The sequence below is a fragment of the Melospiza melodia genome, chromosome 3, assembly GCF_035770615.1.
Source record: "Melospiza melodia melodia isolate bMelMel2 chromosome 3, bMelMel2.pri, whole genome shotgun sequence".
NCBI lineage: Eukaryota > Metazoa > Chordata > Aves > Passeriformes > Passerellidae > Melospiza > Melospiza melodia.
Window position 1 is genome coordinate 102,851,186 of NC_086196.1, and position 26,563 is coordinate 102,877,748.

Consider the following 26,563-nt stretch of genomic DNA (forward strand, 5'->3'; position numbering starts at 1 on the left):
CGCACTGCGCAGGCGCGCCCGCCGCGGCCCCTCCCGCGCGGGTCCGGCGCGTGCGCGGGGGCCCGGCGCGAGCGGCGGCCATGGAGGGCGGCCCGAGCGCGCGCATCCGTGAGGGCGACTGCGCCGTGCTCAAGCGGGACGAGGTCTTCAAGGCGGTGTCGGTGCTGCGCCGCAGGTGAGCGCCGCGCCCGCGGCTCCCGGTGCCGCTCCGCGCCTCGGCTGCGGTTTGCGCCTTCCGCCCCCGCCACTCTCGGTGCGGCTGTGGCGGGCCCCGCCGGAGGGAAGGGGGTCCCGGTGCCGGTGCCGGTCGCTGTCCCGGTACCCCCGCGCCAGGCAGGAATGGCGGCCCCACGAGAGTCGTATGACAGGCGGCGGGAAAGGTTTTAATGTTGTCTCTGTCCCTGTGGCAAAAAAACCCTTAAACCCGGAAGATGTGCTGGCCGCATTGCTGATAGGACTTTGGAGGAGATTCCGGAGGTTTGGCGGTGCCGGTGGGAGCGGAGCCGAGCAGGGCGCCCGCCGCGGCCCTCGGTGTGTGTGAGGTGCTAATGGGGATCGGTAATTGCCGGTGTGTGTGAGGTGCTAATGGGGATCGGTAATTGCCGGTGTGTGTGAGGTGCTGTCGGGGATGGGAAATTGCCGGTGTGTGTGAGGTGCTGTCGGGGATCGGTAATTGCCGGTGTGTGTGAGGTGCTGTCGGGGATCGGTAATTGCCGGTGTGTGTGAGGTGCTGTCGGGGATCGGTAATTGCCGGTGTGTGTGAGGTGCTATCGGGGATCGGTAATTGCTCCGCTCCGGCTGCTGCTGCTTTGGTGCCAGCAAAGCGCTCCCGTTTGTTCTCCCGGGCCAGCTGGCACAGTAGGAGAGTGTAGTGAGAGTCCCTGTAAAATCTATGTATTGGATAAGTGGGTCCCAGCTATTCTAAACGAGCTACAGCTGCGAAGTCCTTAGTTGGGCAGCAGCTGTGGCTCATGAAGGTAGCTGGGATAAAAGGGGGGTGGGCTGAGAGCCCTGGAGGAGCCCCTGTGAAGCCATGAGGAACTGCACAGCAGAGAAGAGCTGCTTGGGAGAAAACCAGCTAGAAGGTATGGGCTTTGGAAATATGATTGTAACAGTATGGGACTCTAGAAATATGAAATACAACAAGATAACAACAGGAGAGCGCCTGCAGCCCGGCTGGGAGGGCTGAAACGGCTGGGCACAGCCTGGGCTCTCCCCTGGCACTTGTGTAATGTGGCCAGGTTATTCAGTAGGGTGGAGACTGAAAGATGCTGTGCTTGAACGGCACTGGTTTGAAAATGATGATGTTCAGTATTAGTGCTGAGTATAATTTGCATAATTACAGCTCATATTGGCAAGTTTTGACTTGAATGTGAGCGTGGCATAGCTCTGTTTGATTTGCCAAGATTGGTGTTTGCAGGGATAGCAAGGCAGCATTTGTTGGTCAGCCTGAAAGCTGAAGGCTTTGTGGATCCTGTTTTTAGTGAAGGAAGATAAAATGCACACCTGCCTTGGTGCAATCAAAATGAAAAGGATGGTAAATTAAATTTCTTTTAATGAAACATTTCAAGGATTGCTGCTTGTTTTCTTCATAGTCTTTTGGCAAATGTTATTTCAGAGGAGCTTTGCTAAATACAGGACCATGCTCATCTTTTTGCTACAATTCTGCATGACCCAGCTTGGATTTAATATATTTCTGACTTTCTATAAAATGATGCTGATAGGTGCTATAGCTTGATTTTATCTGTCATTTGAAAATTCTTTTGAACTTGAAAAAAAAAAGTTCTTCCTATATGGTTTATTTAAGTTCTTTGCTCTTTTCCTGACCAGTTTCAGTTCAATGTGGGCTTTGTGGTTAATTTCACTCTTTGTCTTGTCCTGCTTTTCTTTGGGGATACAGATGAAAATGTCATATATAAAGCTGTAGTTTAGACTCAAGTATAGTGGGTTTTAGATACATTAAAAATAATGCTTTAAGTATTACTCACTGTTTTGTTATTTCAGAAAAATAATTTTTGAGAAGCAGTGGTTCTACCTGGATAATGCTATCGGACACATCTATGGAACTACATTTGAAGTAACCAGTGGTGGAAACCTCCAGCCAAAGCAAGAGGTGGAAGAGACAAGCACAGGTATCCCAGGGGATTGGCAGTTGGAAAAACTATTTCAAATTCATTTGTTTCTTTGATGATACCAAAGAAATTGGGAAAGCTTTCTAATAATAATTTGTTAACTACATGCTGCTTATATTCTGTCTGTCATAGAAGTGCATGGTTTTGTCTTGTCAGTGGTTGCACTAGTCCTGTAACAAATAATCTTTTTAATGTGGGAGAAGATTTGAGCCTCAGTCTGGGTGATTTTATTGACATTCAGTTCTACCTCACATATTACATTTCCTTGCTTAGGCTGTCCTTTGCAAGGCCATGAAAAATGTGTGTTTAACCACGAGAAATCTGCTTTCTGTGACACTAAAATCATGTGTTTCTCCCACTTCTTTGGAGGTAGACTTTACAAATCTATATCCTTTTCCTTCAGAAACAAAGGAAGCAGGGACAGATAATCGTAACATAGTTGACGATGGGAAGTCTCAAAAACTGACTCATGATGACATAAAGGCTTTGAAGGACAAGGGTATTAAAGGACAGGTAAAAAATAAGGTTTTGGTGTTGTTTCTGTGCTACCTTGATGGTTATATTTTAGTTTCTGAAAAAGGATGTTCTTTTTATCTGTGCATAGATTTCGTGCTTTTTCTTGGTTCATCTGGTGAAGTCTTTTTTTTTTTTGGGTTTTACAAAAATGCTAAAGCTGTTTTCAGAGAAAACTTTATGTAAGGTTGGCAACTTTGTCAGAGGAGAGTAAAGAATAAATTTTTGTGGCATCAGAAGTCATAAGAGATAAAAAAGTACAGCTCACATAATCACCATTTAGTTTTGCTTGTGTATAAGGTTCAAAATACTGTTTCTGTATTACAGAGATATTAAAATTGTGCAATAATTAAACTGTCAAAGGTGTAGGAAAAGATTATGGCCAAGCAGTGAAGATTTATCAAATGCCACTGAGTAATAAATGTACCAGCAGTGTGCCTGCCACACAGGGGTGATGCTGGTTCCTTATCTGCACCTGGGAAACTCAGAGTGTTCCCAAGAGATCCGTTGTGTTCTGTTAGAAAAGGGGTTGGGATTTAAGCCTGCACCTTTCATAAAGTAAGGGATCTGTAAGCCATTTAAAATTGTTCCTAAGGCATTGCAGCCAGTTGTGTTCTGCACATGCTGTCAGGCACAGTCCTCTCTGCTCTTTGCTTTACCCTCTCTAAGAAAAGCAGGAAATTGCTCATGCTTAGCTCAAGTTCAGCTTCTGGTTGCATCTTGCTCTTTGGAGCAGTTTTCTGCTTTTGCCTGCTGGGTCCAAGGAGTTTGGAATGGTTCCTGTGTTTCCATGGTTGTGCTGCTGGTTGTGTGATCTCTTGGAGAGGAATGTGCCCATCAGGCTGACAGCTCTGATGGTTTTTGTTTTCACTGTCCATGGCAGAAGATGCTGTGACTTTGCTGTGTGTCCTCAGCAAGCCTGTGCCATGCATCTCCTGTGCTTTTGTTAACTCTGCTTTCTGGACTGTGGCTAATACTCATTTTGAGCTACATTAGCAGCAATAGATATCATTCCTCCCTGTGTGTCTGTTAAAATCTGAATTCCTGTTTGTGAATGGTGTGTCTTGGTGATGCAGGACACTTCCCTCTTTCCTCACTGTAAATTTTACTGCAACATAAAAAAACCCTACAAAACAACATAACCCAGGCACTGAATTTATTTTTTTCCTAGAATAAAGCAAAAAAGAAAGAGGTCCTGTTTCAAATCATTAATCACACTTAACATGTGTTTGAAGGAATAATGGCCTGAAAAGCACAATAGGAAGTGAGGAATTCTTGCACCACTCTTATTTTAGCAGGTTTTTGAAGCACAGGGGGAGCTGCAGTGTCCAAATTGAAAATACTCCTTTTTTTCATATGTCCCCTCCATGTTTAATAGAACCCATAATTTTAGCAGTTAAACTACTTGGATCACAGAACCCCAAACAGCAGCACTTTTGTTCTTGTGTTGCTGGCATGGAGATAAAACCCCAGGCAAGGAGAGTCCTGTGGGATTGGTTTGGTTCTGCTGGAGGTCCCAATGATCCCTCCAGCTGGAATCTGAAAGCATGAGGGAGATTTGGGTTGGCAAAGGGGGGAGATGAGAACAGGGAGACCAAGAAACCAAAACTGGAATTCTGGGAAGACCTGGGAGCTAGAAAAGGGAAAAAATCAGGAGGAGTATTGCAGGAAGTAATAAACTAATAAATGCTAAGGAGTTGGACATTGTGCAGGGAGTTGGTACAATAGGGTGGCAAAATTTGTGAGACTGAAAAAATTATTGGAATGAGGGAGATGTCTGGTGATTAACTGCATGGAACAGGGAAAAAAGGTACCCTCAGAGATGCTGGAATCAGAGAGACCCAAAGAGGGAGTTGGATTAAATGAAATATTACTGAATATTCCAGGATAAACATTTTTATGCAAAACTGTGTGATTAAATTCCTGCACATAGCCAGTGTAATGCCTCACTGGTCCTTTGGTTAACAGAGAGTGACTTTGCATCAGTGTCAGGAGAAGTTCATGCTATACATGCCTCTACTGGAAGGAAATATTTTCAGTGCTTGTTTAAAAAAATGCTGTCTATGAAATGAATGAGAAATAAATGCTAGCTGTAACAAAAATGAATTGTCTCTTCCAAGGAAATAGTTCAACAGTTAATAGAGAACAGTACAACGTTCAGAGACAAAACAGAATTTGCTCAAGATAAATACATAAAGAAGAAGAAAAAAAAGTAAGTGAATTTTAACTTGTGAAAAGTACTTGGTAATTTCCTAAATTGCTGAGATTAAAGTAAGACCATGACTGTTTTTTACAGATATGAGGCAGTTATTACAATTGTGAAACCATCCACTCGCATCCTTTCAACCATGTACTATGCAAGGGAGCCTGGAAAAATTAAGTGAGTTTGCATTTGGTTTCTTTTTTAAAATGACAACAGAAAGATAGTTTAATAATTTTTAAATACCTGCACTCTACCAAAGTATACAATACTCACCTTTCTTCTCTTTGCCTTGAACGTGAAGATTGTGATTTAATGGAAGACAATGTGATACTGACAGTTAATTAATATGGCAGAAACAGGAGAGCTCTTCTGCAGGCAGCACCAGAATTCACCATTTCCCTGACACCACCACCTTGCTAATGCCCACACACACAGAAGCTCTTTGGTTTTCTAAGGTACCTCTTACCTGCTTTGGTTCTGGCTCAGCAACAAGATAACAGCCACTTACCACAGGCAGGAATTGTTGTCTTTAACCTGTCAGGGATTCAGAATCCTCAAATCTCCAAAGTTTAACAGCCTGTGGGTGACACTAGGGTCAGAGTCAGATGGGGCCATGACTCCAGGGATCTGGCCCCGTTTGATTTTCACCCACCTCTCCTGAGAGATACATTGTTACAGACAGTAACAGTGGACTGATACATTTTTAATGAAGGAATAGTAGATCTATGATGCTGGAATTTAAAATCTTCAACTACATGTTATTTAAGGCTTCTCAAACCTTCTTCCTTCTCCTTCCAACATCTCTGCCCTTGGCTGCTTTTTACTATTGAAGATTAGTTGTAATTTCTGTAGCTTTCACTGAGTCCCTTCAGTGCACATGCTGGGTTTTGATCCTGGGTTACAGGTGATGCTGGCTCCTGCAAAACAGGTGAAAACCACAGGGGATTCCTTATTGGATCAGGAGATGCATTCATACCACTTGTTCTTTACAAAGCTGACATGCCAGAGAAAAAACAAAGGTTGGAAAACTGCTTTCTCTGACTGGCACAGCACAAGATGCCCACTTTGCCGTGGGCACCCTATTCCACATCCTGCTTTTGCTTTTCCTGGCTGATTTCTTGTTGGCTCCAGTTCTAGTTCTTCAGTATCAGATGTGTAATTATGAGTTTTTGTGTGGTGACTCTGAAGGTCACCAATGCTTTTCCCAAACCTACCTGCAATCCAACTGTTTTTGGCAGGCTCCTGGGCTAGTGGGCAGTGTCTGTAAGCAAGCTGATGTTTGTGCAATGCCTCTTGTCTTGCAGCCACCTGAGATACGACACCCTGGCTCAGATGCTGACCCTGGGAAACATCCACGCTGGCAACAAGATGATTGTCATGGAAACGTGTGCAGGCCTGGTGCTGGGAGCTGTGATGGAGAGAATGGGGGGTGAGCCACACCAAGGGGGGTGGAAATGCACACCTGTGGGACACTGCTGACAGCAGCACTCCAAAATGCTCCCTCAGCTTTTGAAATCTGCTCTTACCACCTCCAGGATTCAAGGAAAAAATTGTTTTTCCACTGGGGAAAGTTTTTGCATCAGTTGGATTTCTTGTTCAGTACTTAAAATAACATAAAAATGAGAATTAGATTTGATATAATTCTTTATATAATTTTTATTAAATTTATAGCCTTGTATGTAGATTTGTTTTAGTTCCTCTCTTACCATTTTGACATTCAGTTCAGAAAAAGCTTTGAAGAGCTTGTATGGAGATTCTTCCCAGACACCTGGAAGTCCAGGAAAGTGAATGGCAGAAAACAGGAATAGTGCCACTGGAATTCTGACAGCACTAGAAGTGTTGCAGTTCCTCTTGTTCCCTGCACCAGATTTAGTGTGTGTTTTGAAAGTATGTGACATTTCCTTCAGCTTATTCTAGGAGAAGTTTGGCTCCTGATTTGTCTTTGGAACTCAGTTATCAGTTTCATTATTTTAAGACACCAGGTAGAGGTGACAGATATATTCCAGGAGCCTGGAAAGGCAGGAGGTGAAGTGATGTGATGTGATGTGCTGTGGGAAGCACACAGGCAGTGCTCCTGCAGATTGGCTTTTGGCCATAGGGCTACTTCTTGAAGTAAATAAGATACAATTTTAGTTAACTAGTTATTTTTTGTGTCTTTAACATCTCACAGCTCTTTCTTTAGGGCCTGGATATTGAAGAAATTCTTTGCCACATAAGGCTCTTTAATTTAACTTTTGGGTTTTATCCAAGCAACTCCGTAAATGAGTAACAAACTTTACAATTTTGTCTTTTAATTATTTATTAAATTAGGTTTTTCTAGCAATTTGTCACTGCTTCTGTGAGCTAACAGCTCATATATTAGAAGAAAGAAGCTAATGTTATCTTCTGAGCTAATCCTTAGTATATGTTTAATACACAAATATGCCATGAGTTACCTTGTCCTTCTGTGTTTCAGTAACTGTTGTCCTTTCAATAAAGGTTTCCTACCTTGAGGCATATTTCCACAGCTTGTTAAATTTGATGGTTTGATTACAAGCAGGCAGCTTACTTCCTTTTTTTAAAATGGACCCTTCATTTAAGCATTTTAGAAAGAATTTTACATTTTTAAGAATTCTGGCTTTCCAATGTGTTTTGATTCTTTCCCTCCCACAGGCTATGGATCCATCATTCAGATGTACCCAGGAGGGGGACCTGTTAGAGCTGCCACCAGTTGTTTTGGATTTCCCAAACCTTTTTTTGATAATCTTCATGAATTTCCTCTCAGCAAAGTGCAGAGTCTCCTGTCTGGGACATTCAGTACCGAGACTCTGCCTGCAGAGCCTGAGGAGAATGCCCTGGTGGAAGAGGAGAGCAATGGCCTGAGTGAGGAGAAACAGAGTTCCCTGCAGGAAGCAGAGGAGGATCCTGCCCCTGAAGCACCAATGGACATCAATCCAACAGAGGAACAAGACACAATGGACATTAGTGCTGAAGATGTAGAGTTTAAAGAGAACAAAGAAAAAGAAAATAAAGAAAATGTAAGAATATGTCTTGTGGCTGTTCAGGTTTCACAACATCTGTGGACATAAATTTCTGCTGTCTGAATCAGCCCTGCTGAAATGCAGCTTAGTCAGGTGTTTAAGTGGAACTCTGGAAATTGTCTTTTGTCTTACATTAAGATTCAAAAACTGAAAATACAGCCCAGGCAATAATGATTTGATAGATAATTACCAATTAAAGTACCAACTGTTGTTTTGTTGTTCAAAGGTTCGGGAAAAGCAAATGAAACAGTGGGAGAGAAGGAAAAAGCTGAAAGAAGCTGCAGCTTTGCTGAGAGAGAAGAATGCTGATGGGTGAGTCTGCTTAGAGCTGTCACACTTTGGGAATGGTGTTCCCAATTGAGTGCTCTGAAACATCCCAGACCATGGGGGCCATGGGATGGAGCAGAGAACTGGGGCACAAAAGGCACTGGTTGAGATTTTTTTCTTTAATTTAAATGGCTTGAAATGGTCTAAAAGTCAACTAAATATGAGCAAATATTAAAAATGCAAAAGATCTATCCAAAGAAAGCCAGAACCCAGGTAGAATCTCATTCAAAATGACTCCCAAAAAAATAACAGGATTCTAATTAGCAAAGTAGAACCTGAGGTTTTCATTTCATTGAAGTGAAACTAAATTTGTTGTTCTGGGTTTTTTTTTTTAATTAGATGTCTTTAGAAACTAATTTCATTTTTACAAAGGAAAAAAATTCCAAGCTTTATTTTACCTGCTTTACCCAGGATCAGTTATTCCCGAGGAACAATTTAGCACAAAGATTTAGTATCATAAATGAAAAACAAACACAATCAATGTATTCCTAGAAATTGAGCTCCAAAATAGTGTAAGAGCATTTGGTGGGTGTGACTTTGTCACTGTGCTCTTAGCAAATGCTGGAGTGATTCAAGTTAACCAGGTAACATTAATTCAGTTGATTTAATAACATATTAATTTGTTTTCCTCCAAAGAATATTAGTTCACTGGAAATGAAGCTGTTCTGCTTGAATAAATTTTACTGCACATTTACTGGTTATTTTCAAATGCTTGTGTATAATTTTTGGGTTTCACTACTATGAAATGTTTTAACTCATGCTCATTGATATAAGTCATGTAGCACATTTAAGTGGTAGAATTTATAAACATGCAGAACCAGGTAATTCTGTGTTCTCTGAAGCACTGAAGAGCTGAAGGAGGTTTGTAAAAAGCTCTGCAGGTCTGTGTGGCAGGGCCTGTGACCATGGAGTTGCCTGAACAGTGGCAGTGTCTGGCTCTGGTTTCTGCTGTTTGCTGCACCATCTCTGTAATTAATGTCTGTGCCTGACCTGGCAAAGGCAAAATTGATGTTTGACTTCACTTGTCATTTCCTTCCCTGTAAAATAGCACATTCAGTTGTTGACTCAGTTCTAGGAGGCATGTTTAGTATTTGTCTCTTTATTTGTTTTCAATCACTTTTATCCTTCTTTTGTCCTCTGTAATGCACGAAAGCTGTAACAAATGACATTGCTGAAGAGATGAGTGATTCCTGGCTTTAGGGAGGCTCCAGCAGGATGGGGGTAAACAGAATTTATGGTGCCTGAGAGCACTGTCCCAGAGAGCTGATCCCCTTTTTTCAGTCATCTGCCTTTTTTAGGCACTGCTCCTTGAGATCAGGCACCACAGAAAACTTGGCATGGAATAAGAAATGCTTCAAATTAAGGACTAGAAACAGACAGGGAAAATATGGGTTTGGGGGGTTTTTGCAGAAGAGAAACAGGAAAAGGATAGGGGAAAAGGTGCTTAACATTGGAGGTGGGGAGAAAGGTGGCACTTACTGGCAGAGTAAAGAAAAGCTGTTCATGAGGCAAAGGTGGGTACCAGCTTTAGGTACCTGAATTTAACAGTATTTATTACTGAATGTAGAAAATACCATTCCAGTTAAATTTCTACCTTCTGTGCTGTGGTGTGGTAAAACACTGTTTGTCCTGGATCTGTTGGTTCAATTCCTTTGGTGAGAGTTGAGTCTGATGTTGGGCCACTGAGGGGAAAAAGGAAGATGTTCATTGGGTATTTGGTATTCTTTTAAAGAAGGCTCTAGAGATAGATTGTGCCATTTTCCTGACACTGTGGAAGCAGACATTTGTTTATAGGCCCACCAAATGTTTGGAGTTAGACCATGTCCCTCCCTCTGCCCCTTCCTGTTCCCCTCACCCACTGCATCCCTTGTGCCTGGCCAGGCTCCCTGCAGGCAGCAATCTGTGCTGCCACATGAAAGAGCAGCTCTTGCTTTTCCCAGTGTCACTTCCCTTCCTGGAGTCTGGCAGAGCCCCTGGCAGTGCCAGTGCAGCATTCCCAGGCACAGGATGAGCCTTTCCTTTGTGGCTGCTTGGGTCATGATGGAGCACAACTCCTTTGAGGTTTGCATTGGAAATAAATGGTCTGCAAGGCCATGGCTGGCAAACAACCAAAATGGGAACAATTGAAAAAGAATTATCTCACCTCCTTATCTCTGATGTATTTACAAAATTGAACATCAATTTTTATCTCTCTTCTGCCAGGCAAGTTAAACTCTGCTCCAGTGCTGCACATTCCCCTGGAGAACAAATGTGAATTGGTGGGGCATCTCACTAGTTTCTGTACACTGTGAAGGAGTTTAATTAGCCCCTTCTTTCTGCACAAGCACAACTTAATGGCTAATTAACTAATTATCAACCATTTCTTGCAGTGTACTTCAGCAGTGACTTTTTTGGATTAAAACTGGAGATGGTGGTAGAGAATCTCAGCCATCTGTAGATCCAAGTTATTGTGTGATGTTAAAATGAAGATGGAGAATAAAATATGAAGGCTTTAGGTTGTCAAGGACATAGTTTCTTTTTAAAAGGTTTTTAGTCATGCCTTTTAAGGATTTGTTCTCTATTTAAGTATTCTTTTTAATGAGGACTATTCAGTCTAAAGAGTCATGACTGAGGTTACATTCTAAGCAACATTTGGCAGTCACAAAACTTAAATTGTATTTGCAAAATGGTCTTGGGGCAGAGCAAGGAATGCGAAATTTCTTAGACTGTGAGAATTATTGTGGAGCCTGACACAGCTGAAGTGAGTGCTCCTGCAATGCTTTTAATATTCTGCACTTTGGGGAGCAATGCTTCAGCCTTTTAATTACACCAGTAGGAAGTAATGATTTGTTTTTACATTTGGGGACTTGTCAGAGCAATGAAAACATGCTGATGAGACACTTTTAAGCTGTAATTGATTGCTGTGCTAAGTAGGAGGAAATGTCACTAGGTGAGCAGGTTGCAGAAGCAGAAAACTAACGTGCATGAAACTTTTTTTGCAGCTTAATTGTAGCCAGCAAGTTTCATCCCACACCCTTGTTACTTTCTTTATTGGAATTTGTTGCTCCTTCGAGGCCTTTTGTTGTCTACTGCCAATACAAAGAGGTAAATCAGGATGTTACTGCAGCTGTTACAGTTCAAGCTTGGTGCCATTCTGCTGTGTAACCTCCTCTTTGGTTTTCCTAAGCCATTATTGGAATGTTACACCAAGCTGAGAGAAAGAGGTGGAGTCATCAACCTGAAACTGTCTGAAACCTGGCTGAGGAACTACCAGGTAAGGAGGGCAGCAGGGGGCTGCCAGAACCAGGGAATTCTGGGGAGCAAAACCTTCCCTGAAAATAGGGGAGAGGTTGGACTGGCTGAAACCATGTCTGAGCTCAGGCATTTGCTCTGCCCTGGAGTAGGGGCTGTTCTGAAGAGCTTTAATGCTTCACTGTCACCAGTTCCAATGGACAGACTTTACTTGCTTGCATTTCATTAAACATTTGCTGAAACATTTGTAGCAGAGTAACAGGGTTAATAATTCCAAGATGTGCACACAAGGTGGGCCTGGCCAGGGGTCCTGTGTGCAGGTGCAACAGTGAGAGCAGCACTGCAGTGTCCTGGACACAGGTAAAACTCTGGGACCTGCAGGGGCAGTCAGGGCAAGCAGGGGGCACAGCTGGAGGGACAGTCCCTACACAGAGGTGTGCTGTGCCTGCAGAAAGGTGACAGAACTGGAAATCACTGAATCCCTTCAGGCTGCTTTGTGCAGCAGCTGTGCTTTCTTGCAGAGTACCTCACTTCTGAGCACATCATGGCATTTCATGGGTCTCATGAAATGGCTTTATAATATAAATTTGGCTTTATAATATAAATTTAATTTCTTTACATAGATATTTATTATATATATATCTTTCTGCTGGTAATGCCATGAAGAAGTAGCCAGTGAGGCAGCAGCTGTATTATTATGGATTTCTATAATTGGATTCTCCCCTGCAGCTACTTCAAAGATAAATACACTTCCCAAAGGGCTGTTTGTTGTTGTGGCTGGGAAAAAAATTACATCCTATCCTGCAAGCTGAAGTGACTCAACATGATGAGCACACACAGAGTGGATTTTCACAGGTGCTGGCTGTGGGGTGTGTTCTGGGTGTGCTGTGGTGTCGTTGTTTGTTTTAAAGGTGTTACCAGATCGCAGCCATCCCAAGCTGACCATGAGTGGAGGTGGAGGGTACCTCCTGTCTGGCATCACTGTTGTCTTGGAGAAGGGCAAGTCTGATTCCAGTAACTCAGAGGCACTAAAGATGGAAGAGCCATCATCTAAAAGATGCAAACTTCAAGACCTTCCTTGTTAACATTTGGAGAATGACTCATGGCTTAGATCTCAGGAGTTTAGTGAAATAACAAGTCCTTCCTGTGCTGGTGGCAGCACAGGGCTGTGCCTGTCGTGCATCTGTCAGAGACTCAGCAGAGCTGCAGGAGAGGGAGGACTCACCTGCTCCTTAGCAGTTCCCATCATCTGAATGTCAAGGAAAACCCTTGGGAGCAAACATCCCACTGAACTCATAGGAACTTCAAGAGGGAGAGAAGATCAAGAGCAGACAAAGCCTCCGTGCAGACATTCTGTTTGTTTGTTGCCAAATCTGAATGTGAGGTAGTTTTTTAAAAGGCTGAGTTGGAATCAACACATCCAGCTCAGCTTTCCATTCTCCCAGAAAGGCAGCAGAGGATTCCCCTCAGGATTGCACGTGGTGATCTGCTCCACATGGGACACAGAACTCAGCTCTGTTCTGTGATTTAAGAAAGTGGAATAAATAGGAAAAATCATACACTTTTTTTTTTTTTTTCCAAAGGAACAATAAAAAGAGGAATCTAATAGTAGAGATGACCCCATGCTTACAGCATGACTCCACATTTTTCTGAAATAAAGACAGAGGAGAAAGTGCATGTTCTTAAATTAAAATACTAAATATTTAAACAATGTCACTATTAATATTGTCTGTCACTTTCCAGGACATTTTCTGAGAGTTGCGGTATGTTTTTAAGATATGACTATTTTGGAAACTGCTGTATGTATATTTATTTATTCTACTGTTAGATCTTTCAGATGTTGGGCTTTTTTTTATTAATTTTTTAACTTTGCATTTGCCATTTCAATTAAACTACAGGGTGTTTTTCCCTAAAGAGATTTATGTTTTCTCTTTTCCCTCTTTTTGGGAATAAAAAGGTCCAGCATAGGCTTTAGGAGGACAGTATTCTGCTGGCTGCACCCCATTACACCCCAGTGGGAGCTTGTAGGGCCAGGAGGGCTTGGCCTCCATTCTGGAACTCCCTCATCAGTGTCTGGACAGAACCTGGAGCTTTGGGATCTAGTGCTGAGACTCAATAAAGCTGTAAAATTCAGTATTTTGAGTAATGCTCTTTTAGGGCAGCCTTAGCTGAAAACAGGTTCTATTTCATGGAAAGAAGCAGTTTAGGGTTCCCCTTGGGAGAACAGGTACACTACATCTTCAGGTTTTATCTACCTCTGCTTTTTGTAAACTTCCCAGTGTTGTTTTTCTACTTTTTGGGAAGTTTCTCTTCCCTTTTCTTCTCCTCATGTGAACAACTCATAAAAGGAGAGGATGTAGATTTCACCATCTCTTCATTGTAGACAGCTGCTTATCCTAGATACTGTGACAATAAAAAACAATGACATGGGAAAAACATATTTGCATAATAGAGCAGTCTGAGAAATAAACAATGTTGAGGAGTTAATTTGGGTCACGGCCAAACTGGCTCCATTTCACCAGTAGTGACAGAGTGTCAACACTGAATCCCAGTTTTTAAATGTGACATAATCCTTGTAAAATTCAGTGAAAATGAGGAGGGAAACAAGAAATAAATCACTGTGGAGATTTCACATTCCTTGTTCCCCCTCATGCTCATGCAAAGTGGCAAGCAAAATGCACAGATGGGCTCCTTGTAACTTTTAAAAGAGTGTTGGAGCACCACTGTTCTGTGCACGATCTGCACACCTGACCAGCTCACTGAGATCACCCCAGCAGCCACATGAACAAGGAGAAGGTTTGGTCCAAGATCAATGGTTTTTATTATTGCAAACTCAGACAAATATATTCCTGAAGAACACTAACACAATTATCTCCAAAAGCATATTAAAAATACCTGCCCACATGAAAGGTTATGTTACTAAAATTCATGCCATTCAGGTCTCAGGAGCATAACAGCAAATTAAAGACACTTTCAGCTGTGTAAATCACTACACAAGAGTGGACAGGGAATATAATTTCCTGGGTTTGGGGCAAACAACAATCCAGTGGCAGTGACTTTACCACAGAACCCGGGACACCTTCAGCCTCTCCTGAGGCTGTTGATCTTCTCTGCTATGTTCTGCAGCTCCAGATCCATGGTGGCCAGGTTTTCCAGCTGCTTCTCCTGGGAAAACAGAGCGTTTCACACATTGTTGTTAAGCTGGGAAATGTTTTGTTCCAGGGAAAGGAGAGGAAAGGCCATTTCCAAGGCAGATTCTGTCCTGCCACTTCCCTGTCCCTGAGCAGAGCAGGTGTTAACAGCAGTGCAGCAAAGACTTGGGAGATTGGTGAAATTCCCTTCTTTGGACTGAACATGGGCTGGGGAAAGCATCAAAATTTTAATTGTGAGAGCCGGCTCTAATTACAGCCTCATCTTTGTAGATTTAATTCACCATTACCATCCATAGGTGGCCTCCAGCCATGTCACAGCTGCAGCTGCTGTCCCTGCGGGTCCCACAGCCAGCACAGGGGCAGTGAGCTCCTCAGGCACAGAGAGCAGGAGAAGCTTTGTGCACCGAGCCTTTACTGGGATGACTCGTTAACACCAATGCACACCTGGTTAAATAAATCAGCGTGCAGCTCTGAGCAATGCACAGACACACACCAGGAGGATGTGCCTGAGGGGAGCTAACTGATGGCTGTAGGATCAGTTTTCCTGGATGCTGGAGCAGAACAGGAAATCCAACAAAATAAAGAGAATTCACTACATATGAACTACACGTAGGAACTGGACTTAGAAGTGCAGTGCAGGTTCTGCTCTGCAATTCCAGCTGGGAAGTCCACGGGCAGCTGATTTCCCTCTGAACACCCAACTCACTCTGCAGCTCGGTGTTTTAAACAACCCGACAGCCCAAGTGGTGCTTGTCAGTTTTCCCTCTGCTCCTGCTGCAATGGCACCTTTGTTTTGTCAGTCTGTGGAGCCTCGAGGGAGAGGCAGGGCCCAAAGGGGAATAAAATCTTTCCCTTCCTGCCTTGCAGCAGACAGGAGCTGTGTCTTTATCCCACAAATTGTGCCCTGGGGTAGTTCATCAAATTCAAAGTTCCGCTGTTCAAAGAAAGCAGATTTTTAAATTACTGAAGATCTACTCACACCTTAACTGTGACTTAATCTTTGTGTTTTTCTGTGCAGTTTCCCAGCTGCCTTGAGAATGGATTTGGGAGTGTGTTTCCCCCAGCTTTTCAGGGAAACTGCTGCGCACTTACCTCCTCTTCTGTCAGGGGCCTCTGGCTTAGGCTCCTTCTGTCATTGCCAGCCACCCGACGCTTCTTCAGGTCTTCTCCAGAGCTGTACAGCCCCGGGAGTTCAGCTGACTTCTTCCTGTAGTTGAGAAGTTGTGCAAGTTGATCCATCTTGTTGTACTGCCTTTCCACATCGTATCTGTTCGCTTTGCCAGGATTCCTCTTCTCGCTGCGCCTGTGCTTCAGAGCGCTCTGGATTTGCTTTTCTGACCACCACTCGTAGTCATTGTACTCAGGGAAAAGGCTCTTCTCACTCAGGGCAGGCCTGCCTTCCTCCCTGCCCTCCAGAAGCTGCTCCCCTGCACTGTCCCTCTTGTCCAAGTGCTGGCTTTTCCACCACACCAGTGGGTAGAACGGCCTGTAGGATGCTGCAGTTCTCTTCTCTTTCTCTGCGGGGAGATGGCCTCTGTACTCCTCTCTCTCTGCAAACCTTTCCTCCTCTTCATTTTCAACCTGGTCACTGCTGTGATGCTTCTTTTCCACCTCCTCCTCCTCCAGGCTGTCCTCAGTGCTGTAGTGCCTGCTGGCCTGGCCCTTGTGCTCTCGAGCCTTCTGGGCCCCCTCCTGTTGCCTGTTCCCTCCGCGGGCTCTCCCTCCCACACGGCGCTGCCTCTCCTGGCTGAGGTACCTGGCCAGCTCCTCCTGGCTTCCCTCAGCAAGGTGCATCCTGCCCCCAGGATGGTGGGATCCACTGTGCTGCCTCCTCTCCTCGTGCCACTTCTCACTGCTCTCCTCACTGTGGTGGTGCCTCTTGTTTTCCTCGTCCCTGCTCTCCTGGCTCTGCTGCCAGCTGAGCTCCTCACTGCCCGGCTCTGCAGGCCCCTCCTGCTGCAGCCCCTCGGGCCCACGCCTGCCAGGAGAGCCACCCTTCTCCTCAGACTCTTCCTCATGTTTCTGTCGGTGCTTCCACTGCTCCCAGAGATTGGCCTCCCCTGGCTGTGATCCCCCTGCTGGTTCCCCCCTCTCACCACCATGGCCCCTCTTCTCTTCACTGGAGTCACCCCCCCTGTGCTTCCCATGATAACCTTTGCCTTTGAAGGGCTCCTTTCCCTCCTCTCTTTCTTCACTCTCCTCAGATGCTTCACGCTGCTGCTGGTGGGAGAACCCACGTTCCTGAGACTCATGGTGGTATTTCTCACTCCTTCCTTCCTCTCCCTCTTCACCTTCCCCAATTTGTTTGGAAGGGCTCTGCATTCCCTCCTCCAGGTGCCAGTGGCCCCTGGGGCTCTGATCACTCCCACCACGGAACTCATCCACGCTCATGCCCTCAGAGTGGGACTTCTTGGTGACAACAGCAGCCTCCACATCCTCACAACACTTCCCCTCTTTGCTTTCCTCCTCACTGTGGTAATTCCTCTCCTCCTCTCTCCCAATTTCCTGGTAGTGCTTTTTTTCTTCCACATGAAGTGTCTCATCCTGAGCAGGTGTGTGGTGTCCAGCCTCCTCCTCCTCGCTTTTACCTTCCTCATGAGCAAGTTTCTCCTCATCACCTCCTTCCATGTACTTTTCAGATTCCTCTTCTGCCTGCCTCTGTTCTTTCTCCATGCTCCCAGGAGGATGCTTTTCAGTCTCTGCTGGGTCCTTGGGATGCCTCACTTCAGGCTGTTCATTTTCACTTCTCTCTCTGTCATTTTTATCACCTACAAGAACAAAGGCAGCATCATGGAGTAATCCAACCCTCGACTGAAGTGTTATTTCAAAGACATGACTGGCTTCTCAAAGTACCAAGGAAATTTGGACAGAACTGATTTCTTAATTCTGCTTTCAAAATCATTACTTTGCCACTATTTAGTATGCTTGCCTGGAAAAGGATTAACTAACTAATTAAACTCCACTTAATTAGGCATTTTACAAGTTTCTCTGGAATTTCCAGAATAAATTTCCTTCTTTGGCTTTTTTTGTGATCACATTTTTAGTACTGAGTCAAGCTAGCTCTCATTCCCATTAAAAACAATGGGATCTGGAGTTGTGTTCAGTTCTTTGAATGCCAGACCAGGCCCATCACAGATGCTTACTCACAATAAAAAGACAACTATCTATTCAAGCTACCCAAAACCACCAGGAAATCTTTTCAGCAAATTTTAAAAGTTTTTTAAAAATTGACTGAAAAAAAGTCAAAGAAATCTGATGCTTTGCAATAGTTATGCTTCATCTTCTCAGGCTACCTAAAGAGTTTGTCAAGTCCTCTCAGACTCTCCAGGTGGTTCAAGGAGGGAGCCACAAGTGTCAGGCAAGAACCCCTGAGAATTCCCAGGTCAGGCTGTTTGTTCCCCAAGAGAGACAGACAGAAGGACACCAGAATTCTAGCACTGAAATTTGGAGGCACCAGTTTCACCAGCTCCATCACCAGAGAGAAACCATGCACCAAACTCCTTTCCTGGGTGCAGATAACGTTGTACTTACTCTTCTTCAGGATTTCTTTGCATTCAGGATTAATGGGGGGTGCATTGGGCTTAGACAGAGCGTTGGACAGAACCTCCACAATGCACCGCGTCACCTGGAGGAGACAAAACAGGAGGGAAATCCTCATGGCAAAAATGGAAACTTTACTACTGACCCAGCTGGTAGAAAAGCCTGTTGGAGATGACAGTTCAGGCTGTTATTATTAATGAGTTTTGAGTAATCCTGTACATATGGGCTCTGCCCCTCACTCCTGTACCAGCAGGAAGGAAACAGAGAGGTCTTTTTATCTCCCCTTTTGTTTGCAGAGCTAAGGGGCTTCTTTTGTACCTTTTAAAATATTAAATACCCTACTCAGTAAAAAGGAAAGTCAAACAACATGTGGTAACACACCCTATAAAATAAACAGGCACAACACACATTCAAAGGATGAGGATTATCCTGTAGGATCTGCCCATATGAGGATGCTGCACAGGCAGTCTGGACTGCCAATACACTAAAACACCTCCCTGTCCTCTGTCAGGGACACACTCCACACCTTTCCACCTGTGTGTGCTTTGAGTCCTGGCTGGTCTTTAGCACTGAACATTCAACTGGGCTGTCTGGAAGCAGAGAAAATTGATTGATTTAGGAAAGTCACACAATGTGCTCTAATTCTAAGCACTACCAAAGTCTGTCCTCTGTAGAAAATGATTTTCAGGTGCTGAAGTTGATGGTGAGAACAAGTGCTCCTGTTTGTGGGGGTACAATCTGTGGGGATGACTGGGAGGAGACAATGAAACATTTACAGAGCCATTTGTCTTTTAACAATTTCTGGTTATTACCAGGTGTTTGCTGATCTAAATGGTCACAGCAACAACCAGTGCAGAGGGTCTGGTGTCAGCTCTGGGAGCAGCTGATGGCATTTATTTAATCACACAGGGGGAGATCTCTTTCCACAGAAGGAGAGGAAGGACTACAGCAGTGAGTCTGTAACACAGCAGGTAACTGTAGGTATTTCATCTTTCCCCAAAGCTGTCAGTACAATAACATGTACTGTGCAACATTTCAGATCACTTTTCAAGCAGCTGTACAATGCAGAGCTTCACAAGTACCACACTGACACAAGAGGCAGCTCCCATTTCCACCAAACACACAGAGGTGCAGGCAGGCATCTCCTGGCAGCTAAAGGCACTTGAGTTCCACACCAGCCATCTGCTTTTTTAAAAATTTACCCTTAGGAAAAAAATGAAGCATTGTCCTGAGAGTTTAAAGAAATGGAGAACACATCACTGGTATTTTCTGGGGTTGGTTTGACGAGCAGCTACTCACCATTTCTTCAGTATGGTCTTTTTCCACTGGAACTGTGCTGGCACCTGGAAGAAAAACCAATTATTAGAGATTCATCAACACAAGCATCACTGACAGGAGTCCTCAGTCAAATGGGTCTGATGGGGCAGCTTGGGTTTTGGGTTGGCAGCCAACTAAACCAGGCACATTCCACATGAAATCTTTCCTTATTTGGATGGAAAAGCCACCTAAAATTGAGACACAGCAGGAGAGAAGAGGCATGGTAACACTTGTAGCACTAAAATATACACCAAGAATAATCCCACTCACAAAAAATGCAACACCAAAGAAAGCCATGTTCAAATTCCAAAATGGAACTTTACTTCAAACCAGGACCTTATGTAGCTCCACCTGTTTGATGGTTAAAAAAAAATAAATCAAACCCAACAAGCAAGGCCTGTTTGCACCCCAAGAATCTTTTGGCTTCTTGGAGAAGCTCTAGGTGCACCCCTTGCCAACAGCAGACCATTCTTTAAGACTTTAAAGCAGCTACTGTCCCAGTCCTGCTGGAGAAATGTTGTCTCACTTGGAGGTGTCTCCTGCAAGGATGGAGACAGGCAGAAGAGACAGGAAAATTTCCATTCTCTGAGTGGTCCATTATCATTCCAAAAATTAGCAAAACCTCCTCAAATCTCAGTGGGAAACCACTCTGGAAGGAAGCAGTACAACCCATCCCTCACTCTCTGTGCCCTGGGGACATGTGGGATAACTCACACCTCCTTTACACCAGTTCTACTGTACCTGGGCCAAGGAATTTGCTTTTGGGAAGAAGCGACTGCCCATAAAACCTCTGTGCTGCCTGGTTTTGCCATCACTGCTGCAATGGCTCCAGCTGGTTAATGAGCTTGGCTGCTGTGTGTTATTAATGAACTGTGTGTTATAAATGTGCTGTGTGTTATTAATGAGCTGAGTCAATTCCCATGCACCTGGAGATTTCCAGGAATGAGGTTAAGCCCCTGTGCCACTCACAGTAGTGTGTGGAAGCAGGGCCTGTTGAATCCTGGCTGTGCAGGCCTCCCAAGGTGCAGAATCACAGCACACACACACACAGACACAGACACACAGCTTGAGGTGCAGCCCTAAAGTCCTCACACGGGTCAGAGAGTCCTAAATACAACCATGACCTCTCTCTGGCTGGGTCAGTGAGAGACCTCCTGAAACAGATGAGCACACAGCACATCGTGGAGGTAAAGGAGGTCAGTTTTACCTCTCAGCATCAGGAGAACGAGCACTGTCCCAAGGAAGGCAGGAGCACGTAGCTCTGCACTATTTAAAGAACACAACCTTTTTATTCTCTGTGCTGGCAGAGGAAGCAGACATCCCCTGGATACACTGACTCAGAGTGTAATAGCTGAGCACCATACACTAATAACTGATATTTCTGTGCTCTCCCCCAAACACACATGCAGGGATGTGCTTCTCCAGCCCCCAGCCCTTCCCTGCCTATACAAGTGCCATCAGAGAATGGAACCCACACAAGGAGAGCACAGCAGGGATTCCCCTAAAATAGCACTGCCTGCCTCCCCCAGAGTGGCAGGTGGTGTGTGAGGGGATGGTGCTGCTCAGAGCCAAGCCTCTCCCCCAGCTCAGGCGTTCAGAGCTGCCTGAGGCGGCTCCAGCTCCTTCACTAACCCAGTATGCAAATGACTGCCAGGCTGCTGCAGGCAGGAGACAAAGCCCTCCCACCAAAACAAGTGTTAGTCTTAAAAAGACATTCTCTCAGTCCCACTGGTGTTGGGGATGTTGCTATTACATCCCAAAGCTCCACTCACAGGTATGAGCCCCTTCATGAGCTCTTTCTGGGGAGGTTCCTCTGCTCCTCCAGCCCCTGTGAAAACCTGACAGGCTCCAGGGCAAGCACTGATTTTATCCTTTGAGTGATGCAGCCACAGCACATCTCCTGTGAGTGACACCCAGGATGGGATAAAGCACAGAGCAGAAAAACTCCTGGACATCTTTTCCTCCTTCAGGCCACTCCCTGAGTGCTGTCAGTGGCACAGGAAGAAAAAGTCAGATTGTACCCGCTGTCTTTGCCGTCATTCAAAAGCTCCCAAGAGCTTGGTTAACAGTGAAAGGCAGCATGAACAAAGAGGGAGCATCATAACAGTGTCAGGAGAACCAAATGGTATTAGACAAACCTCATATTAACCTGTCTGGAGAAACAGGATGAGGCTCCAATCCAATGCCAGAGCCTGAAATAACTCCCTGAGGCAGCTGCTCTGCCAGGGATGAGCCAGGAAGGCAGTGGGGAGCCAGCAGTGCCCCACTTTACCCAGTGCTGGCAGTGCCACCTGCCACCCGAAGGTGCTGGCCAACACGGCTGCCATTGTCCCCAGGTGTGCCCAGGAGGGGTGAGGCCACCACCCTGACAAGGACAGGGCTCAGGCAGCAGGACACCCACCCATGGCCTTGCAGGGGCACAGCAGGCACACGGGGCATGGCAGGGCTCCAGAACAGAGCATGTGCCAGCATGGAAACCTTGCACCTGAACACACAGCAAGAAACAAACCACAGCCCCACAGAGCACAGCTGAGCCCTGGCTCTGCGTTACCCTCCTAAACCAGCTCTGCCCAGGCAGTTGTGATCAGATTATCTGATTTTGCCTAAGTGCTGAGAGTTGATGAATATCATGAGAAATGATAAATGCAGGACAAATTCACAAGGATTTTGCTTCCATCTCCAAGATTAGAACAGATCTTCAGGTGGGTCCCTGATGAAATCCCCACATGGCTTTGTTTCATCAGCACAGATGACTCAGTGCAGTGTCATTCCTCACCAAAATGTCACAGTGTCTTCCTAGGCAGGATCACTGAAATTTAGGCATATTGATTTGCAGGAGCACTAGAAAGTTCTTGAAGTTAATGTCTAACCAGTTCAATATTTGAAAGCACAACAGCCACAAAGGATGTAAAGTACCTGATCTGTTTGATCAGGTACTTTGATAAACAGGAAAAAACATTTGGTAACAAACCCCCATAGAATCTACGGTGTAAGTGTGTGAGCTTCTCTGTGCTGGGGTCTCTTCCCCTCCGAACCCCACCCTCCCTCTTTGATTTCAATAAAAGCACTTGAAGGCAGCCAACTTCCTCACAGTCTCTGTGCAAGTCCCAGAAGCGTGGAGACTTCTAACAGACCTAAAGCCAAAAATACTCAACCCAGAATGACACCGACTCTTTCAATCAATGATGTAAGTACGCATAAAACACTACAGAGCCAAGCCACCACCTCGTTCTATTGTGTTTAAGGTTCATTTCACCGTGCGGTTTTTGTATTTAATGCCGCGTGCAAAAAAATTAAAACCCCTGTTAGTTAAACCCGCAGAGCCGCTACTTTGCCACCACCTCCCGGCATCCAGCACCGGCTGGCACAAGCCCAGCAGCACCGCTGGAACGAAGCGGCACCGAGAAGTCTTTGTGCAAAGACCGGGATAAAAATAAAGGCGGAGCAGGCGTGGAGCTCTCGCTCAGCGCCATCCCCGCCGCCCCTTCCCGAGGGGCGACTCCAGGCTGCGGGTCCTGCACCCACCGCCGCCTCCCCGGAGCCAGCCAGCCAGCCAGCCAGCCAGTCCATCCATCCATCCCTCCGCCGCTCCCCGCCGTTCCCAGCGCTCTCCCCGTCCCCGCTCACCTGCCAGGGCGGCGGCCGCCAGGAGGGCGAGCAGCGCCGGCGGCCCCATCTCGGCACGGCTCGGCTGCGCTCGGCGGCTCCGGCGCGGTTTAAAAGGGGAGCGGGGGCGGAGGAGCGGGCGGGGGGCCCCGCCGGAGCTGCGTCACTGCGAGCCCCCGGCGGTGCCGCCCCCGCTCTCCTCTCCCTCTCCCCTCCTCGGCAACTTTCTCACAGGCTGGGCAAGCCGAGCTCGCTTTCCCTTCCCCGGTAACCACCGCAGCCGCCCTGCCCGATATCCCCGACCAACACTTCCAAGACCCCCGTACAGCCGTGCCCCAGCAAAGGGGAAAGCGGGGCTTCCCTGCCTCCTTCTCCAGCTCGGAGGATGCGGTAGCGTCCTTAGGTCTTTCCCACCGTCAGAGGATGCCGAAGGGAGGAGGTGCGGTAACCCATCCCTCTGAAACAGCTTCCACAAGGAATCACTGCCACGCTTCCACACCCTTTTCCGATCAAAGCCTCTTCAGGTGCTCCTGGCAGCCTTTTCTCCTGCAAGGTTTTTGTCCCTTCCCCTCCCCTCATTGCTCCCTCCTCTCACATCCTCCCCCACCCCTTATCCAGTACACCAAGACCCCGACTGGGAAGCAATCCCAGTGCTTATGGCCCCTGGGGAGGGAATGGCAAGCAGTATTCCCCAAGAGTTCTACCAGGGAAATCACTGCTCTCAGCATCCATCTCCACAGGCAAATCTCTTATTTACTGTCATGATGCTCTGGGGAGCCAGAGGAAGCATACAGAGATCAAGTTTTACATGGTTTCCTTTAACAGCCCCTGCTGTCCCAATTAGTCCATAGTGGAATAAAAAGCTTAAATGACAAGTTAAAACGAGGAAGTCTGAATGTTCCACCCAGTTCCCTTCAGAGCCAGGCAAAGACCAGAACTCCTTTTGGTTTTCATTAACCCTCAGAGGGTCATCTCCAATTTTAGGTGTATTTACAGCTTTCTTTTTTGTTTGTCTCCAGAGCCAAGCAGATGGTCCTCTAACTGCCAGGACAATGGATCAGTGCACCAAGCTGGCAGTTCCCTCTGTTATCATCCCGTGCCATTCTATTGTCCATTAACAATGGCAGGCTGCTACAGCCACGCAGCCTTTAGAGACAGAAAACAGGACACAAGCACAGTGCTCCAAACCAACTCACCAGCAGGAAGCAGAATTCCAGCTCCATTTGAAGCCTGCTTCAGGAGACAGCCAGGAGGAGACACCAGGAGCCAAGCCAGACACCTTGCATTCAGTTTGCAATTTCTGCAAAGTAACACAACCCAGTCACCAGGCCATGGAAGACAAACCACCTGCAACACCTCCCAATCTCCCTCCTGCATGCTGTTCTGTCCCGCCTATGCCAGCCCCATCCCCACAGGCAGCTGCTTCTTTGGGAATCTCCAGTCTTGGCTTTGGGAAGTCAAGAGCCTGTTTCAAAAGACTGACAAATTTCCCTGGCTCCAAGGCCCCCTTATCCTCCTCTGTCTGTGTGAGGATTCAGATTGGCCTCAACCTCTTCAGCTGCTCGTGAGAAAGAATTTTAAGTGAAGCATTTGCCTTTTATGTATTCTCTGCTTCTGCAGGCATATCAATAGCATGTTTTGCCATCAGTTACATCAGGGTCTGCATGGGAGCACCTTCACACCTTCAGATTTGATGAGGTTCAAGGTGACAAAGATTTGCAAATGTTGTAGGAGGCCTGTGTAGGAGTAGGGACAGAAGTGGAGTATATCCAACTCTGTCTTCAGGGTAGGATTCCAAAACAGGATCTCACAGACTCTTCTGCCAGCACTGGAAAACCAGAGCATCCAAGCATCTTGCCCACAGTTAATTAATTAAGTCAGCCTCTGTTCTCAAAGCAGTGTCACTTCACGTGGACTTTTACAGCCAGGTATCAGCTGGGGTTGAGTTTCTCTGCAGATCAGGAGAGAGCTGTGACTGCACTAAATCAGGATTACTGCAGGCAAAGGCACATTTCATTTGATCACTGTGAGTGGCACACCCCAACCTCCTTTCTCAGATGTGTCAGTACTCTGACTGCAGTGACATCCACGCCTGGCAATGTTGTGACAATCTACTGCTCTATGAATAAACACTATTTATCCTGTGGGATTCTCTCAAATACAAATGCTTTAGAAAGTTACACATTTGGCTCATGCTAGAAGCTGAAACTTCAAAGGATGACAAGCAATTTCTGTGCCTGAGCTCCTTCTAAATTGAGAGGAGACTGCATGAGGAAAATGAGGATTGCTCTTCTAATTAGGTGTGCTAGTGGGGATTATCTTCATTCTTACATGCCAATTAGTTTTCATGGCATTAAAATACTGCAGCCCATTTCATGAACAAACTCATCTCTTTCATTCAGGAGGTGCTGAGAGGATGGGTCTGGAGAAAGACAATTGCACCTAAAGGCCACCATCTATCCAGCTTCCCTAAAAGAACCAAAATCCTTTCAGAAACCTTGCCATATGCAATGCTCATTGTAACATAAGGGATGGTGGAGCTGCACAGCTGACACATTTTTGGGTCCTCCTTGCACAAAAGTGGAACAGGACTGTCACCACCTGTGGCCTTAGCACATGGTACCAGTGCCCAGCAAGCTGAGCTGCAGCTGAGACCCTGTGTGGTACAGATGGGTGATTTCTGTAGCATGGGCAAATATCTTTTTTTAGTTTTCTGTATTTATATAGCACCTCACACTGTGGGTTTTATTCATGCCAATACACTTAGGCAGTGCAGAAAAAGCTGCTAGAAACTGACTTCCAGTCTTTAGTGTCAAAAGACCTTCTTCATTAAAAATCCAAAGAATTTACAGGGTATTTTTGCTTGAGAACCTTAAAAGTTCAGTCCAACTCTTCCTGAATTGTCTTTCTTAGTATTCTTAAAAAAACTAATTTTCTTCACTTGTAACCCTCTTCTTTTCCATGCAGGATCCTTCTAGCTCCTGTTTTTCAGTGATGTATCTATTCCACAGAAATGAGGTCAAATATTGTATGGCCTAACTGAAAAGAGGTTTAAAACAAGCCTACAGGGGATGTCATAACTATTGAGTGGTATGAAAAATACATGTACAGACCCTGGTGTGGTCCTCTGGAAAAAGCCCTGTGCTACCTGATAGAAGTCCTCAGGGCTTCTGGATACACTCACAGGCTGCAGAATGAAAGAAAAGAAACCACCAAACCCAAAACAAAGCCAAGGACAAAACAGAGGTGAGAGAGGGAAGACCAAGTATAAACACATCCATTTATCCAACATCCCAGGTTTTCCACAGAACATTTTCCCATATACTGCTCACACACCTCTCTTCCTCTCCAGTCATCCTTCTCTCTGTTAGATCAGATGGCAGAAAACTGGATTGTGCTGCAATACAAAAATAAGTTTTAAATGATAGATAGACAGATAGATGATAGATAGATAGGAGGAAAGGAAGGAGGGAAGGGAAAGGGAAAGGGAAAGGGAAAGGGAAAGGGAAAGGGAAAGAAAGG

The 26,563-nt window shown here is 45.5% G+C and overlaps 2 protein-coding genes across 5 annotated transcripts; one reads left to right on the plus strand and one right to left on the minus strand.

Annotated features, from left to right (window-relative positions):
* The first annotated feature begins 62 nt into the window (after positions 1 to 62).
* TRMT6 (tRNA methyltransferase 6 non-catalytic subunit) lies at positions 63 to 13,559 on the plus strand. 2 transcript variants are annotated; one of them, XM_063152371.1, is made up of 11 exons: positions 63 to 175; positions 2,005 to 2,132; positions 2,536 to 2,645; positions 4,766 to 4,857; positions 4,942 to 5,025; positions 6,153 to 6,277; positions 7,501 to 7,865; positions 8,095 to 8,180; positions 11,177 to 11,279; positions 11,362 to 11,448; positions 12,338 to 13,559. In XM_063152371.1, exons 1-11 carry the CDS (start codon positions 81 to 83, stop codon positions 12,509 to 12,511), a joined length of 1,449 nt encoding a protein of 482 aa, XP_063008441.1. In that variant the 5' UTR covers positions 63 to 80; the 3' UTR covers positions 12,512 to 13,559. The 2 variants fall into 2 exon arrangements, with proteins under 2 accessions (XP_063008441.1, XP_063008442.1); XM_063152372.1 differs by lacking the exons at positions 63 to 175; positions 2,536 to 2,645 and having other exon boundaries at positions 2,002 to 2,132.
* A 664-nt stretch (positions 13,560 to 14,223) lies between these two features.
* Positions 14,224 to 26,412, minus strand: CHGB (chromogranin B). 3 transcript variants are annotated; one of them, XM_063152369.1, is made up of 6 exons: positions 26,378 to 26,412; positions 24,238 to 24,341; positions 19,418 to 19,461; positions 18,110 to 18,203; positions 15,671 to 17,346; positions 14,224 to 14,591 (listed from the first exon to the last, which is right to left on the minus strand). In XM_063152369.1, the coding sequence occupies exons 1-6, from the start codon at positions 26,395 to 26,397 to the stop codon at positions 14,508 to 14,510; spliced, it is 2,022 nt and encodes a 673-aa protein (XP_063008439.1). In that variant the 5' UTR covers positions 26,398 to 26,412; the 3' UTR covers positions 14,224 to 14,507. The 3 variants fall into 3 exon arrangements, with proteins under 3 accessions (XP_063008439.1, XP_063008438.1, XP_063008440.1); XM_063152368.1 differs by lacking the exon at positions 26,378 to 26,412 and having other exon boundaries at positions 24,238 to 24,433; XM_063152370.1 differs by lacking the exons at positions 24,238 to 24,341; positions 26,378 to 26,412 and adding an exon at positions 23,063 to 23,163.
* Between the last annotated feature and the right edge of the window lie 151 nt (positions 26,413 to 26,563).